A 16,759-nucleotide genomic window follows, 5' to 3' on the forward strand; every position below is an offset into this window, starting at 1 on the left:
CAAGTTAGTTATTTAGTTGCATAATAAATTGCTCGGTTAGCTCCTTATGAGTGGAGAAAGAATCACTTATCCGATGATGAATGTTGGTCTTACAATATACTCCCCCAAGCCTATCTTATGATAAAAAAAATGATTCAGAAATGGACCCATCAACTCCCGCAAGCTCAGAATTTTGTTCATCCCAAAGTTCTTTCAGCTGGGGCCGATAAAAATTCTAAGCTTGGCGGAGTTGATGAGTCCATTTTTGCATCACTTTTATCCTTTATTTCTGCATAATAGTCATATGATTTTCAGAATTTTACAATGCTCGCACGACCTTTTTGCCTAATTTCGCCAGGTTACCGAAGGAGAAAGATGTTTTGAGAGCATTCATTGGAAAATGCCTAATTCTGGGTGAAGATCACACTAATTGAGCTTACAGTAAACTTTCTTATCGAGAGAAGATTACATGGGACAAAAACCGGCCGTGCAGGGCTTTCCAGAGGCGAAGATGGTGGGCGGCACGAGCGTGGACGCTCGTACCATACGGCGCCACCACCCCTAGTCGACTACTTCAACTCTTGCTATCGAATTCAGAGGCGACGAATAAAGAGGCCAGAACCATGAATAAGACCATAAAACCTCACCTTCGGAAGGGATGCGAAGGGGGGATTGGCAGAAGGGTATCGCTCCTCCACCACCCCAATCAATGAGACTACGCCATCGATCTTCATCATCATCATCACCCACATCCTTATCATCAATTCCGTCAATCATCTCATTGTAATACGATATCCTAGTTTGGATTCATATGTGTTACATTAATCATTCATCGGCTATTGCCATAAACACTTTTATGATGCTTTTTGTTTCTATGTCAAACCCCGAGTTCTCGGAGACATGGAGGAACCTTAGTATGTTTATGAGATGTACAAGATGCATCCATCAGAAGCTACTACCCTCTCTAGGTGGAACTTAGATAGGGGAATAACGAAGAGCGCCTTAGCTGCATCCATCAGGGAGACCCTTAATCATTGTTGCCTCTATCCGGCAAAGGAAACATGTCTGGTCTATTTTTTAAATGTCATGGCAGTACAAATACACAAGTAACAAAAGTTACACCGGCATCCATAGACCACCTAGGAGATGCTCTTAGAAGTTTCAAACCGAGGAATATAACCCTTACCCTTCTCCAATCATGATAAGCATAGGACTATACGAGTGCAGTATCTGGCACACGGCCACAGTGATAGATAGATTGCCGTCAATCTGCAGTTCAATTTAATTTGCACGACGCAAGCTGGCGAAGACCACATGCACGGACATTTCCTCTGATCATTGCAAATAATGCTGGCCGTTCGATGATTGTGATTAGGACAAGAGCACTTGTTTGGAGCTAGCAGCAAACGCAGGCGAGCAAGAACGACATCGGAAGACATCTGCGCAGTGCAGTGCCTTGCTGGTTTGTTTATATATAGCCTTGGGGCTCATAGCGATCGGTAGTCTGTATGCATACAGGGGGCATAATGCTGCCATGGCAAGGAAGAAACAAATGCACGGTGGGTGCGCGCATGGAACATTAAAAAAGAACAAGATAATCCTGTCAGCTCACTCTCACAAACTGGTGTCTAAATAATAATAAACCGCTAAAAAGGCAAACTAGAGAATGCACTTGCACAATTATTTAAGGGAGTTTGCTAACTAAAATCACATGGGAAAGAAGGCCAAAGCTAATTATATTAGGTGCATATAATATTGATATTGATATGTACACCGGACCAGACCAGCCAGACCAGATAGTTCCTCCTGAACTCTTTTTTATGTACTATATAATAATATACGAGCAGCTGAGACAATCATTAGATGATCATCAGCTGAGCGGAAGTTGGGCAAAACCCAAGATCACCGGTCGAGCAGCCTAGGTTTCAACCAAACCACCACAAGTTGCAAACGCCAAACAGCGAGGCACCATCCTATACAATGACCGCCGGACAGTTCATGGCCTGTGGGAGCTAGCTATCCTTACAGCTCAGTCTACAGGTTAGAACCTAGTCCTCCCCACATGGCCAAGTGAAACATCCCTTGCCTCGCCCCTATATATACGCGCCCCCTGCTGTGTCCCTCAGCACACACCCTCCACACAGCACAAGTCAGAAGTGACATAGCAACCTGGGGAGGGAGAAAGGGAGAGAGATGAGAAGGAAGGCCATGTTCACGGTGGGGAAGAGCAAGGGGGTGGTGGCATCGCTGATGCACAGGAGGCCCTTCCAGCACATGGTGCTGAGGAGGCTCAGGGAGCTCAAGAAGATAGTCCCTGACGCCCGGGACGCGGACGTCGACGTGCTGCTCAGGCAGACCGCCGAGTACATCTGCATCCTGGAGCTCAAGGTGGCCGCCCTGCGGAGGCTCTCCGCCATCTACGGTGCGTGACGGATGCCGCATCTCTGTCTCAGTGCCGCAATGCCCATGGTTAGAGGTTTTGAGCCCCAGAGTGGATGCAATTGTACATTAGTTGGGTAGGAAGAGCATTTCTTGCCTGCTCATCTCTTGTACCCCCCCCCCCCCAGTAGTACTACGTTTGTGAGCTGTGGCTCCTATGTGCGGTCACACATGGGAGCTTGTTTAGCAGCAGAAGCCGGCCATTGTTACTGACAAGGCAATGACTGGTGTTGGCTACAAGAACAATTATCTAAGCCCCTCCCTGCATCTTATGGAATATATAGTTGTTTCTATTCAGCTTTCCTTTTCAACTGTTTCCTGGATGACTACAACTAATGCACAACAAGTAATGCACTGTTTAGATAGAGTAATTAATACTATATATTTTTATCACGTTATGATTTATATATTTGGCAATGGTACAGGATCTAGTTATTATCCTCAGAGTGAAGAACAGAGATGTAGTGTTCAACACCATAGCTCCGAGACACTGTAATCACAATAAAATCCCGGTCTGTAACTTATTTGGGGCTCCGACACAAACGCACAGTGTTGGCAAATTCTTCAACATAGTATGTTGATCTATCTTGGATAACACATAACAGCTGCCGCGCAAAGTAAAAATGTAAGAAAAAAACATAAAGATCTGTCAGTCCGTAAAAAGTGAACAGAACTTATTTTAGTCAAGGTCCCTTGCTTCAAGTACAACTGTGGGATTCCTTTCTAACCATGTAAGATATAGGCGAATGCGTCACATCAACATATGCTCCAGTGATTATTGACAGAAAAGTAAAGTTCAGGGCAGATCTTACCTTTAGTACAGTCCCATTTGTGAAGCATCCAAGAATCAATGTTCGTCAATATTTCTCAGGTTTCTCAGCTATCAGCAAGGAAATAAGTCTTGAATGGTCTCTCTCCAGATCAGCACTAACCGACATGCCCACTTGCTACTTTGAAGTCTAACTCCTCATGTGAACCCCTAAAAAACAGGTGTCCGACAGCAACACGTAACAGAACTGCAATAATGCTGAACAAACTTTGGTGGATACACCATGACGGCTGGCCAAGTGAAAGGACAATTAGAGGAGTTTAATAACTTACCATATCCATTATATCATGTCCATTTCTAGAATAGTCTACATTATGTTTTAACTTCAGATTCTAATAGGTGCATACCATCACGCCCTGAACAGCATTGCACAGAGGTAATGTAACATCTGTCACCCACGAAAATCTCTGTTAGCAAGGGTCTTAGTATGACATGTACTTGAGGTTATGCAACATGGAGTAGCAAGAGTCAAGAGTGCAAGGCAACACAATCAGAACTACTGAACTGAAACATATTAAATGGTACGACACATGCCAAGGAGTGGTTTCACTATTTTCCAAAAGAAGCAACACATTTTACTGACATGATGGACATCAGGCATGAGAAAGACAATAGGTTCTTTGCAGTTTGATAATTGTCTGTTTCAGTGCAACATAATTGTCATTGAACTGCACTCGACTAAAATAGAGAACATGAGAACAAAATTACATGTTGAACCTGCTAGTATTTTCTTATTGACACATCCATATCATAGCGTACCAGCATCACATGTCTATGTCCAAGCAACTCAGGCATGCCTCCGGTCCTAGTAACAATCCTTCTCTGATAAGCCCACATGCACACCATAATTACTCCATACAAGTACAACACATCCAGTGATCGTTCCACCATGAATAGCTTTCGAGAAAACGGAACTTTTCCAGTCAGAGGTAGGAAACACAGAAACAATATCAAAGCAAAATGAAGAAGAATACTAACCAGATGATGTGAAGCAAGCATATCTCGTGAAACCATGATCTTGTGTGGTATTCATCTTATGCTTTTGTCATAAGAAGCTTGACTGAACCAATACTTGACTTGATGTCTGGTCCGCTAAGCTCCAAGGCCAATACATTTCTTTAATATGCTGCAGTACTTCTGTAGCTTGGCATCAATTCTTTTCAGCTCACTTTCTCTTTGAGTGTGGGAATAAACCAGCTAAGCTGGCCCCAGTCGTCAGATTCACTATTTCCAGCATAGCCATGCCAAATATTTTGCCAGCTCGCCCAGAAAAAAGACCCATTACTACTGCTCATAATTGTACTACTGAGCTGCAAGCCTGACATATTGCATATGTGATGCTTGGGTTTTTTGCACAACTTCATATGCCAGACGCTACATGTACATCACTCAATTGTTGGCATTATAGCTTCTACATAAATTAATAATGCAATAATTTCACACGAGCATCTCATATTTCCCTTTTCATCTTCCATTTTCTAAAATCACAAAACACTACACATGGCCGTAGATCAATCAAGCTCCCTTCGTCAAACTAGCAACAGAAATATCAGGAAAATCAATCTGCACACTTGCTTAAGAATGCAGTTATGCAAAGCATAAATTAAGGGCAACAGCAACATTTCTTCTTACTTTGTGAGGTGCAAGCTACTTTTCAAAAAAGGAGGAAAATTATGGTGTAGGGGCACTCATGCGGTACCAATCTAAAACTAACATAACATTTAATAATTTAAACAACATAAATGCCTGCCCCCCATCCTAGCCCTGTCTTGACAAATCTTTCAGGAAGTACCCTGAAAATGAGGCACAGCCAGATGTATTTGTCAAGGTCCCCTGTACCTTAATGGTACAACTCCAGGGGGCTGCATGACTTTACTGAAACACATGGAGCCCATCCATGTGTGAGCATGTGCCTCTGATACTGCAATTTGGACTGTCCATCATAGCCAAGTATCAGCTGAGGTGGCAGCTATAAACACAACCAACTGCAACGACAAACACATCGCACCAAGCCACTGATGGTTGAACTCTGGCACAAGCCATATCTTACAACCTCAGCCTCATTAGGCAAATGACAAATCATAATATATAGCACCATGAGCAATAATTTTGCATTAGTATGGGAATGACGCCCATGTGGAATACAGAGCCAAATGCATACAGTTTCACATCATGGTATTTTGAAAAGGTTGATAACTTCGTTGAATACTTTACAGAAAACACCAGGAAGCGGTTGTCCAGACTGGGGATTCCAGCTAAACAGAAAGCTTGGTTTAATTGAAGTAGCACGGTATTGCCTAACTTGAAAAGCAGTGTGCAACCTAACTCTGACTAAAATGAGTAGTTATCAGAATTCATAACCTCTGAGCATGATCGATTTTAGTTAAACTTAGGCCTGGTGATGATAATACCCTATTACACAGCTATAATTATTAAGGAGATACATATAGCTATTTACTTTTGATTACTAGAGAAAATGAACTGGTACTTAACTGAGGTGTTGTCACCTTTCAAACTATTCATCAGCAACATAAAAATGCATCAAGTAATAGGGGTTATTCAGCATTCCTGTTGAAACACCTTTTTACCATTTGCCTTGATGCGAAAGAACTAAGAAGCAATGGTGTGCATTCTTCAATCCAATTTTTTTGGTGTGAGTGTGGGGATGTCTAACAAATAATTCGCATACAAAGTTAATCTGCAGAGTCTGTGTATATAAAACAATGGAACTGAGAAGCTGATCCCAGGTCAACATCCAGTCATTCCGCCACGCTGCCTTGAACATTACTAGTTACAGGTCAACCCACTATTGGTCTGAATCTTTACCAACCATGGTTATTATATAGAAGTACTCCCTCCGTTTTTATTTACTCCGCGTATTAGCTTTGGTCAAAGTCAAGCTTTGTAAACTTTGACTAAATTTATAGACAAAAATATGAACATATACAATAACAATTCAATACCATTAGATTTATTATTGAATGTACTTTCACATCATATAAATTTGTTATGATATCTATTTATATTCGTTTCTATAAACTTGGTCAAATTTTAAGAAGTTTGACTTCAGTCAACTCTAATATGCAGAGGAAATAAAAACGGAGGGAGTATAACAGAACATATGTCTTACTAGAATATATAGAGTTTGCACTTTTCTGAGCATGGCCAGTATCTTCCATCAACAACCACAGAAACTGCAATTTTAGCACTCAATGTATTGCACTTTAAAAAAAATAGTACAATCTCAGAATAAAGTAAACAACAGAAGACTAGATGTGAACATTACAATATGAATTCATACTCCAAAAAAATTCCTGACTCATACCAACATTTCAATGTACAGAGAGAAAATCATGCTTATTATGTAGGTTCGAGTACGATTCTATAGCAAGATCAGCCTCCGTATCCTTGTAGATCACACAAGGAAAATGTCAGGTATGAGTCATGCCATGAAATGTACCCCTCCAATAATGCTCAGCAAATTCGGTGGTCATATATCAACAATGCTTAATAGGACAAAATCTCATTATTGTCTCTGCTTGCCCCCACGAGTGCATGAGTCGTACGGACTAGCCACATTAGACCCAAACATATATCACATGGGTAGAGCAATAATGAAATTATTTCAAGAATCAGGCTATGCACTTTTCTGAACTAGATCATGCGCTTTTCATGCTACCAGCAACCAGAAGAAAGCAATGTAACAAGCTCGCAAAAAAGGCATTACTAGAATCATACAAATATCAGGGCACCCTAAAATCTGCAAATATCTCTTGATGGAGCATGGAGAGAACAGGGGGAAAACCACATGCCATCTCACCTCAGATTCTCACTTGTCACTTGATGAGGTCAAGCCGGCGCGTAAAAGAAAAAGGAAATGAGCCTGTACATAAGCCATGAGCAGAAAACCTGCAATACTACTATGGAGACAAAGCCCAAAGGACCAAAATCAGCAAACACCATCTCCAATTTTGAGTATAATGTAGAAGAAGCCCTGCCGTATGAACAGTACACAGAAATCCTGTCATATACTCGTAGATCAGATTCTGCCGTACATTCCAGGCCTCATTCGAGCAATTCAGTAAGCTGGAGGTACGTTTAACTAGGAACTGCTTGCGCTCATTTTGCATCACGGGGATAAAAACTACAGAGTAGAGTAATAGTAGGCGACCCAAATCCCTGAGCTCCTAAAGAACACGCGCATCAGGTAATCTTCGCGCCAGTTCCTAATAGTTCCCAAGAGGACGCGCGGAGGAGTACGAACCTAGGGGAATGCGGAGGTCGGCGGGGAACTGCCGCGCTGGCAGCGAGCGGAGGCGCGGCCGCCCGTGCGCCGCGGCGGCCGCTGCTGCTGCTGGTGGTCCCGGTGGAGGCAGCAGAGAGTTGTGATGTGGACGACGGCCCACGGCCTGGAGATTCGGCCCGGTGGAGGCAGGAGAATCGGGAAGGGCTCTTTGCTGTGGTTTTAGGCCTGCACGTACGTGTCAGAGACTTGACCCGGCCCGACTAATATACGGTTCAACGGTTCACCAAGACCGGTCGTTGTCAAGTACAGTATGGAAGAAGCCTCAAAAAAAGTATGGAAGAAGCCTGCCAGCGTCCTTTCTCGGCAACGTTCCGGTCCTAGGGCTATGGTTGTTGCGTCCTCTCCAGTCTTGGGCTCGTCGACGTCCTAATGACTCTGCCCGACAGCTTTCAATGTTTTCCCGCCTGCTTCCTGCTATGATTTCAATATATGCCAGCCATCAGTTGGTCCGTTCAAAAAAAAAAAGACTCTGCCCGACAGCTTGGATCTGCGTTGGAGAAGGGTAATCGAATTGGGCCTTCATGATGCCGACCTAGCCGAGTGATTTCTTGGCACAAAGTCGGTCTGTTCATGCCTGCTAGGCTGAATCATTGTCATGGGCCTATCCTAGGGGATCCCGCCACCACAACACATAGCACATTCTGCTAACGGAGATGACGAAAGATGTCAACAACGCCGAAACATTAGTTTCCATCCAAGCAAGCACCCAAATTATAGTCATACCCAAAGCCAACATCGAGCCATGCTATTCTTACCAATTTTACGAAAATCTTGTGTTACTAGTTGAATCGAATGGCGGTTATCTTCACATTTACTCCAGGTAGTTATTTCCTCCTTCACAGCACATACAATCTTCATAATAAGTAGTGCGTAGGAATATGATTTCTGTCCAGATATATACTCCAACATATATGAACCCCGTAAAGAAACAACAAAGTATATTCAGTTCTTTTTTTTTGCGAAATATTGCTTGCATTACTCAAAATCAGGTGTTACAATCTCGTCTTACAATTTTCAAGACCTTACCTGGACCAGAGCCTAATCAAACCATAATTTGGCGTTGCAACCTATCAAAATTAGACAAGACGTGACTAACCGCATTACAATTTCGACGAGTATGAGCAATGCAAGAAACCCTCTCCCCATACTATTAATGATCTCTCTAATAATAAAAGAATATTCTGGCTTGTTACCAGTCCCTCCTTTGATCATCATGACCGCCTTAGACTAGCCACAGTGGGAGTAACTTCAGCAGTAACTTCGAGTCCAACTCAGCAAATTTGCTTATGTGGCAATGAGTTAATGAGGAGAGAGGTAGTTGTAGTAACTTAGCTAGTTACTGTAACATCACATGTCCCAATGCAATATGAGTCTATAACCTAATAAATGAATCTTTGCATGTTACCACCCTTAAGTTATTATCCACTATGAAGATAGTAACATAATCTAGGGATATGTGTATGTTACTAGTGTATATTACTATCCATTGTGGCTAGTCTTATAGCAAGTAGTTCGGCTTCTAATCATTGCATGAGAAAAGATGTCTGCAGGAGCTAAAGCTAATAGCTCATCATGGTCTCTAGCTAAGTACCATACCCACTCCTGCATTGTCACCAAGGACCGAACACAGATCTCCAATGTATCGTATATGTATCAATGCAAGTACCATTTCTTAAGTATCGATGCCATATATAGCGTCCTTTTGCCTTCGAATGTATCGTATACTTACATATGTGTACAAATCAAAACAGTACAGCTGTAAATTGAATCGTTAGGAACAACACCCCACGTCACAGGATCGAGCTGTAGTATACTTCGAGAAGGAAAAAAGAATACCGAGTTATTTTTAGGCAAGAAAAAGAAAAAGAAAACTGAGTAGCAATAGAGGTTTTTTCTTGGGCCCGGTTTGGGCCATAGCTAGACGGAAGGTGCAGGCAGGGCCGATCGAGGAGGAGCGATCAGACGGGCCGGATGCCGTGCTTGAGCGCCGCCTCCCAGACGACGTCGATGCGGTCGACGTCGATGGCGCCCACCTCGTGGTGCGCGTAGCCCTCGAGGAAGTGCACGACCCCGCCGGCGTGGCAGGCGTGCACCACCCCGCGCTCCAGCGAGAACTCGCAGGAGCCGAGGCCCCGGGCGTCCTTGGGGAGGCGCATGGCGGCGAGCTTGCCGTAGGTGCAGTCCCGGCGGAAGCCCAGGATGGGGGGCACCACGAACTGGTGGAAGTGCGTGCCCGGCGGCGCCCACCGCTGCTCCCGCGGCGACAGCCACTTGCCGACGATCCACGTCTTGCACTGCTCCGCCGACTGGAACTTGGTCACCTGCACCAGGTACTGCTGGTCCTCCGCCGCCGCCTCCTTCTGGATCTTCTGGAACCTCTCCGTCGACAGCGTCATCATCTGCAGTTCAAGACGATTAGCCGCAGCTCGCTTACACACTGATCAGTCCGCTTCTGCGGCGTGTGTTTACCATGACGCGGATCTTCTTCCTGCAGAGGTAGAGTGCGATGGCCCTGCCGAGCTTGGAGGTGGCGCCGGTCATGAAGACCTCGGTGGTGCCCTTGGGGATCTCGTTGAGGATGACCGCGGCCGTGAGCGTGTTGCCGTGGACGACGCGCACCCGGAGGTTCGGGTGCTTGTTCACGAACAGCGTGCCGCCGCCGTTGAGCGCCTCGTTCTGCACATCACCACCTGGGCAGTTAGGCACCATTTACAGGCAGCAGCTAGGTGCACGGCATGAAGTGAAGAAGAGACCTTGTTCAGAGCTGCAAGGCTGACGACTTTGACGCCCATCCTGTCGGCCCTCAGGATGGCCAGCTCGATCTGGTCGTTGATGCCGTCCTTGGCGAACGGCAGGAAATACTGCATGATAACGCAGAGACAAGAAGCTCGATGGATCAGCTAGCAAAAGAATTCTGAAGCTAGTGGTAATCAGAAACATGTAGTGTGCGTACGTGGAAGCCGTATCTGGGGACGGCCCAGATCTGGTGCAGCTTGCCGCGGAGGTGGTAGTAGGAGATGACGAAGGTCTTGGACCAGGCCCAGACCATGAACATGAAGAGCAGCGCGATGGGCCAGAGCGGCAGCAGGAAGGCCCGCACCGCGAAGGGCGTGGAGGCGAAGGTCCGCATCACGAACGGCACGTGCATCGACTGCATCACGTCCACCACGTGCGCCAGGAACACGAAGTCCGGCACCTCGTCCATCCCTGCACCCATGACCCAGGTAACAAATTCAGAGCCGATACATGCATGCATGCAGTTACTAATACCACTCAATAATGCCATGGAGACTTAAGTGGAGTGAAAGTTGGTTGGGACGCCATGCCATGGCGGCAACCGCTGACTCTGCTGTACGTAGTGCAGTCCCCAGCTGCTCGATTGCTTTCCTAATCAGCCTAGAGTGCGAAGATTGCTGTGCCGAGTGCTGGCCGCACAGGCGGCGTGCACGTCATCCCTAATGGCGCGCTTCAACTCCAGTATTAGGATTACCGATGGCATATCCCGTTCGGCGTCGCTGCGGAGCGGATCCGCGACAGGGACTCCGGCCCTAACCTGCAGTTAAGCACGGACCTTTCCGTTCCGTCCGCCTCTGCAATCAACGCGCCAGCTGTTGCAACTACGCAGACGGATCAGGCTGCGTACTGGTAAGTCTAGTACGGTCCAGAAGCTTCTGCGTGTGGAGCACCAAAGTTGCCGACGGGTGCGTGCCCCGTCCGAGTCTAGCACCGCACTACGCATGGACATGGATGGAACCGGCCGAGCCGGACATGCAGCAGGGCGGACGCAACCTGGCTACTAGAAACTGTGGCGGTAGTGCTCGAGTTGAAGAGATTTTATTTTACCTGCTCTGTTCTTCGTCTGCAGCTCCCAGGAGCTGGCGTCGAGCGTGCCGCCCAGGCGGTCGAACAGCGGCATGAAGAGGCAGAAGTTGGCCTTCTTCCCGGTGTGGTGGATCGTGTGGTACCTGCGGCAAAAAGGCCAAGCGTCAGCTGGCTAGCCATACCATACGTGCCCGATAGATACTCCCTCCGTCCGCGAATAAGTGTACTTCTAGCTTTTGTCTTAAGTCAAAGTTTTAAAACTTTGACCAACTTCATGAAAAAAAGTAGCAGCATTTATGACACTAAATTAGTATCACTAGATCTGTTTTGAAATGTATTTTTATAATATATCAATTTGATATCATATATGTTACTATCTTTTTGTATATAGTTGGTCAAAGTTTTAAAATTTTGACTTAGGACAAAAGCTAGAAGTACACTTATTCGCGGACGGAGGAAGTAGGTGGTAACGAACGAACGATACTATGTTGACAGGTGACCAGGGAAGCGGTTGGCGAGACGCCGGCACCGGCAGTAATGCGCGGCGGAGCTCGATCGGCGACCCGCTGTTCCCCGCGCGTGGGGGTGGGGTGGGTTCGGGCTACGGCTGTACTATCTGGTGACTGGTGTGCTGTGCCAAAGTACACGCACCATATCTGGCCAGACTCGCCGGCCCGGCCGTACACAAGGCTTATGATTGCCCGATAAGTACTAGTAGCTAGCGAATTACCGTCGTGAATAAAATCTGGTACCGACACACTAGTTTTCAAACTGTGCTCAGTTAAGTTGTGACCGAACGAACGAAAGGGAAATACTGCTAAAAGGGACTATGCCTGTGTGTGTTTGATGGTGAGGCAGGCGGCTTACGTTGGGGTGTAGATGAGGTATCTGAGGAACGGGAGCGACCGGAAGAGGCCGCCGGGGAACAGCTCCACGTTGCAGTGGCCCATGGCCCGGAGGAAGTCGGAAGAGAGCACGTAGGCGAAGGTCAGCCCCACGGAGCCCAGACCCGCGGCGCACGCGCCGGCGAGCGGCAGCGCCATGAGCAAGCCCAGCACCACGTGCTCCAGCGGCGTCGCGAACCCGGCTGCACGCATGCATGTGTCATGTGTGTTGAGAACTTGGGATCGATCGATCGATCAGTTCAATCCAGACAATTAACACAAAGTATCTTGGTCACGTACGTACCTGTGAAGGGCGTGGGCACCATGTTGGAGTGGTGAAGCGCGTGGTAGCGGGCGAAGAGGCGGGCGCCGTGGAAGGCCCTGTGCGCCGCGTAGAAGAGGGGCTCGGTGGCCGCGACGTGGAGGACGGCGGCGACGGCGAGGCCCCCGGTGTTCCACCCCGGGAGGTGCCGCAGCGACGGGAAGGCGTAGAGCGCCGTGGCCGCCATCGTTATCTGCAGTATCAGGAAGTTGTCCCTGGAAACACACACGGTCGCCGGAGCTGGATTTGTTAGCTCTTCGGTCGCATGTATAGGCATGCACGCACATGCGCACGCGTACGTGACGTACCAGTCCCACTCCTTGTCGATCTGCTCGAAGTCGACGCCGTCGCGGACGATGCGGCGGCGGCGGGTGAGGAAGAGCATGTTGCTGTAGGAGCTCCAGAGCTGGTAGGTCAAGGCCCTGAGCGCGAAGAGCGCCAGCAGGAGGCAGAGCCAGCGGTCGGGGCTCGCCGCCTCCCACGCCCGCCCCGCCAACGCCTTCCCCACCAGAGGCCCGTACATGACATACTGAGGAGAAACGGCGACGCATGCATGCAAACGCCAGGCCACGTCAGTAACACTCAGAGACAGGAGAAAACAGAAAGCAAACACAAATCCATCGTGCATACCTTGAAGAAGCCAAGGTTATCCCATGGCCATGAAGACAGGAACGCAGCACCCATATGCGCGCGCGTACCTAGCTAGTAGCCACACACAGACTTGGAGCCCCTGCTCGTCGCGCTCTCGTCCCCTCTGGCAGCGCAGAGCTCGGTTATGTCGCCGTGAGAGCCCGCGGAGGAGAAGGAAGGTGGCGAGAGGCGTGACACGGGAATGAAGGGAACACGGCACGGTACAGTTCCCCTGCGGGCTGCACCACACGTCTCTGGCCATCAGCGCCGCGCCCGCGCTGTTTATATACGCATGAGACGTGGTCGATCCATGAGGGTAAAGCCGAGCCACCAGTATCGGTCACCACCACCACTGCTGCCGCTACCACCACCACCACAGTGCGTACCGACCCGGCTAGCTAGCTCTCCAACCAGACGGAGTTAATTGATAGGGATGCGGGGAGAAAGAAACCGGGCCGGAAAATCAAAAGGGACGTGGACGGATAAATGTTCGCGGCAGCGACATGCATGCGTATGCCAACGCTGGCAGATGGAGTGTGCACCAGGTTGTTTCTTTTCACGCCTTCACCTCGAAGTCAAGCCCCCGGATCAGGTCAGGTCACGTCGCGTCGCATGTGGTTGCAGGCGCGACGCGCGCAGATTTCACGCGTCCGCGTCGCGTGATGCGTTCGCCGGTTCGGCAGCGCCGGGTGAGGACTGAGGACGAGATACTAGGAGCCAAGGCGCCACCGCGTCGGCGCTTCCGGTCCATGCATGTGTTTCGGTGGCGCTGGGCCGCCGGGTGATCACGTAGGGGGCGTTGCATGCAGCACTCGCCGGAGTTAATTCGGCACGGATACGGCCGATGGAACGGTCGCCGAGCCCGGCCGGCTGGACCGCCAACCACCGGGCAGGCCGGGCTTTCAGCGCTAGTGGTTGCGGATACCTCCGGCTCCGGGGCCGAGCGGCCGCGACGACGATCGGTAGGCGGTGGCGGTGGCCGCGGGGCGTTGCATTGGTTGGCCTCGCAAGGATGACGATGGTGGACGGGACACGTCGGCCGATCGATGGCCCAGCTGCCGAGCCTTGACAGGCCGCCGGCACGTACGCTTCCATCTTGATTGCCTGCTTCAGGCCGGCCGGGAATCATTAATCTTTTGATTGACGTTGTGCCATTCTTGACGATGGGTTTCATGGACGGGATAGGCTTAGCTAGAGAGATTAATTAAGAGGGGGCAGGTTTGTGTCCAACTCTTAGCGCGTACTGGATCGCCGGGTCGTGGGGTGCTCCATCTAATCTAGCTAATCCCTATGAACTTTCGTGATGGAAATCTTTCGCACTAGTACAGTGTTTCCTTTCCTACTTACCCTAAGCATCGGCCACACTTAATTAGGAAGAGACGCCTGCCACGATAGCAAAAGGCATGCAGTGCGACTTCGGCGTCGATCCAACCGCCCGGAGCGGCCTGGCCTGGCGAGTGCCCTCGTCGGCCTCCCGCTGTTGTCTGTAACAATAAATAGAACGACTAAAACGACAGCAATGTGAAATGTCATGGGCAGCAACCAGTGGCGGTGCCAGGATCAGAAGTCTGTGATGTCATTTGAAATCTGTGATGTCAAATACATGTGTTTTCACCAATTTTATGATTTTTTTTGCATGATTTCTACTTGTGTATAAAGGATTTGCCAAAAACCTGTGTGGTCAAATGACCACACTCCTCTCAACGTGGCTTCGCCGCTGGCAGCAACTGGTGTGTCTACGAATGTGGCGCATTGCTCTGCAAGTGCAAGCGAAAGTCAGAGAAAAAAAATGGTTTCGCAGGTTTGGTGTTCGATGTATCCGGTTTTGATTTTCTTTTAGGATGTATCCGGGTTTGAATTTGTGGGACTAAACCCACAATCCTACTACTCCCTTCGTATCTATGCAGTAGGCACATTACAAAATTAAATAATCCCAAAACGCTTAGACGTGATGCATTAACTCCGCACCTCGTTCTCTATTTCTTGCCTAGAAAAAAGAAAATGGTCAATTGAAGATGTGGGACGTTTGTGACTTCAATGACTTGAGACTACCAAACACGACATGCAGTGGCCAGTTCTTTGCATGCAATGGTGCAGTGGTAATAGCAAATAAACATTAAATTATCTCATTTTTCCTTCCGTCTTGCTCGTGATGCACCATATAAGATGTCTAATGCACCGATATGAAGGGAGTATTGTTGATGATTTAAACATACATTTTTCTATCGACTGCATATATCCACAATATTAGAGGAAAGCAGGTTGTTGAAGAAAAAGTACTACCTTAACTGATTTCCTTTGATTACTCAGTAGCAGAACGACCAATCCATGTGGAGGAAGATGTGGCCACCGCCTCATCACCAATCGAGAGCTTTTATTCTGGACCTTGTTCGGTTCGCGACGCCATCGTCTAGGGCACTCGGCTCACCGACATAAAAAGGTCGAGTTCTCAACATATGATTCACCAATTTTGCATCCTCTGGACAAACAACCATCTCATCACTACCTCTACTAAATGTGGATTATCTGAATCGTTTTTGCTGGATTTGGATCTCCTAGGGATTGTACTCCTCTTGTAGGCATGCGGGCGGATGACGTCCCGGAATCTGTGAATGCCCTTAAACCTAGCATGGGTATCGAAGTAATAAAGATTAGTGTTTGTTCGGACTCGCAAACGGTTGAAGATGGCGCAGACACGTCTACATGCATTCACATTGCTTTGCCTACTTCGCGTTTTTCAAGGGCATGACGCACATGCTGAGAGCGGATGAAATTTGGTCATCCATGGTGCCTTTGCAGCTAAAGTTTTTCACTTGGTTGGTTATGAGGAACATGTGTTGGACCATGGACCCACTTCAAGCTCGTGGATTGCCACATGAAGGGGGCTTCACTTCATGATTGCAAGATCCCGGGAATCATCAACCATTTGTTCGTCCAATGCAGGTTCGACAATCTGGTGTGCCTTCCGGTTCTACAGTCTTTAGGGTCTTGACAGTCACATGCCGCAGTTGGATGTTGTGATCATCCACTGGTGGCTCGATATATCTGTGCTAGTGGCCAACAATCAGGAGAAGGATCAATGCCCTATCATTCTCACTATGCCTTAGACATGGAATGAAAGAAATTTATACACTTCCGATCAAATTTCCTCCCTCAGCGCAGTCTTGGGTGCTATCCATGCAAAATGGAAATTATGGGAGTTAGCTTGGAAGGAGAAGCAGAGGTCAAGTGAGTGAGTAGTCTGTTCTTATTCTATTGGTTGTGGCATTGCGCCTGGTGCTTTCTGTCAGTGTTTATTGTAACTAGAACCCTCTTTCTCTCTTAATGAAATGACGTGCAAAGCACTTGCGTGTTCTGGAATTTTTATTGATAAAAGATGGTAATCCCTCGCAATTTGATTAATGGGGCCAGGCAATACATTCGTTTTATAACGTGAGTAAACGACATAGTCATTCTAAGGTTTATGTCTAGTCCCGTTTTAGAAAAATGCTTATAAATGTGAAGTGAAATAATCTAAGTGTCACTTTACTCGAGGACGATGTCGAGGA

General features: G+C 47.8%; 2 protein-coding genes and 1 long non-coding RNA gene across 4 annotated transcripts; 1 reads left to right on the forward strand and 2 right to left on the reverse strand.

Moving 5' to 3' along the window:
• Positions 1-1,025: 1,025 nt before the first annotated feature.
• On the reverse strand, positions 1,026-7,656 carry LOC123103818 (uncharacterized). Its single transcript, XR_006449987.1, has 3 exons — positions 4,226-7,656; positions 3,231-4,144; positions 1,026-1,508 (listed from the first exon to the last, which is right to left on the reverse strand). It is a non-coding gene; the product is annotated as an uncharacterized lncRNA (long non-coding RNA).
• On the forward strand, positions 2,094-2,715 carry LOC123103817 (uncharacterized). The gene has a single exon (XM_044525498.1). It carries the CDS (start codon positions 2,173-2,175, stop codon positions 2,407-2,409), a length of 237 nt encoding a protein of 78 aa, XP_044381433.1. The 5' UTR covers positions 2,094-2,172; the 3' UTR covers positions 2,410-2,715.
• A 1,537-nt stretch (positions 7,657-9,193) lies between the features above and the next one.
• On the reverse strand, positions 9,194-13,478 carry LOC123103819 (very-long-chain aldehyde decarbonylase GL1-1). 2 transcript variants are annotated; one of them, XM_044525500.1, is made up of 9 exons: positions 13,212-13,478; positions 12,890-13,110; positions 12,564-12,796; positions 12,243-12,462; positions 11,397-11,518; positions 10,507-10,760; positions 10,307-10,414; positions 10,023-10,229; positions 9,194-9,952 (listed from the first exon to the last, which is right to left on the reverse strand). In XM_044525500.1, exons 1-9 carry the CDS (start codon positions 13,263-13,265, stop codon positions 9,512-9,514), a joined length of 1,860 nt encoding a protein of 619 aa, XP_044381435.1. In that variant the 5' UTR covers positions 13,266-13,478; the 3' UTR covers positions 9,194-9,511. The 2 variants fall into 2 exon arrangements, with proteins under 2 accessions (XP_044381435.1, XP_044381434.1); XM_044525499.1 differs by having other exon boundaries at positions 12,564-13,110.
• Between the last annotated feature and the right edge of the window lie 3,281 nt (positions 13,479-16,759).

This window comes from Triticum aestivum, chromosome 5A (assembly GCF_018294505.1).
Source record: "Triticum aestivum cultivar Chinese Spring chromosome 5A, IWGSC CS RefSeq v2.1, whole genome shotgun sequence".
NCBI classification, from domain to species: Eukaryota; Viridiplantae; Streptophyta; class Magnoliopsida; order Poales; family Poaceae; genus Triticum; species Triticum aestivum.

Excerpts from the sequence above, each read along its gene's own strand:
- LOC123103819 (XM_044525499.1), bottom strand. The coding sequence starts at position 13,265 with ATGGGTGCTGCGTTCCTGTCTTCATGGCCATGGGATAACCTTGGCTTC. Across the intron at positions 12,463-12,563 it reads GGTGCCCACGCCCTTCACAG|CCGGGTTCGCGACGCCGCTG; the intron begins GTACGTACGTGA and ends GCATGCGTGCAG. Across the intron at positions 11,519-12,242 it reads TACCTCATCTACACCCCAAC|GTACCACACGATCCACCACA; the intron begins GTAAGCCGCCTG and ends TTTTTGCCGCAG.
- LOC123103817 (XM_044525498.1), top strand. The coding sequence starts at position 2,173 with ATGAGAAGGAAGGCCATGTTCACGGTGGGGAAGAGCAAGGGGGTGGTG.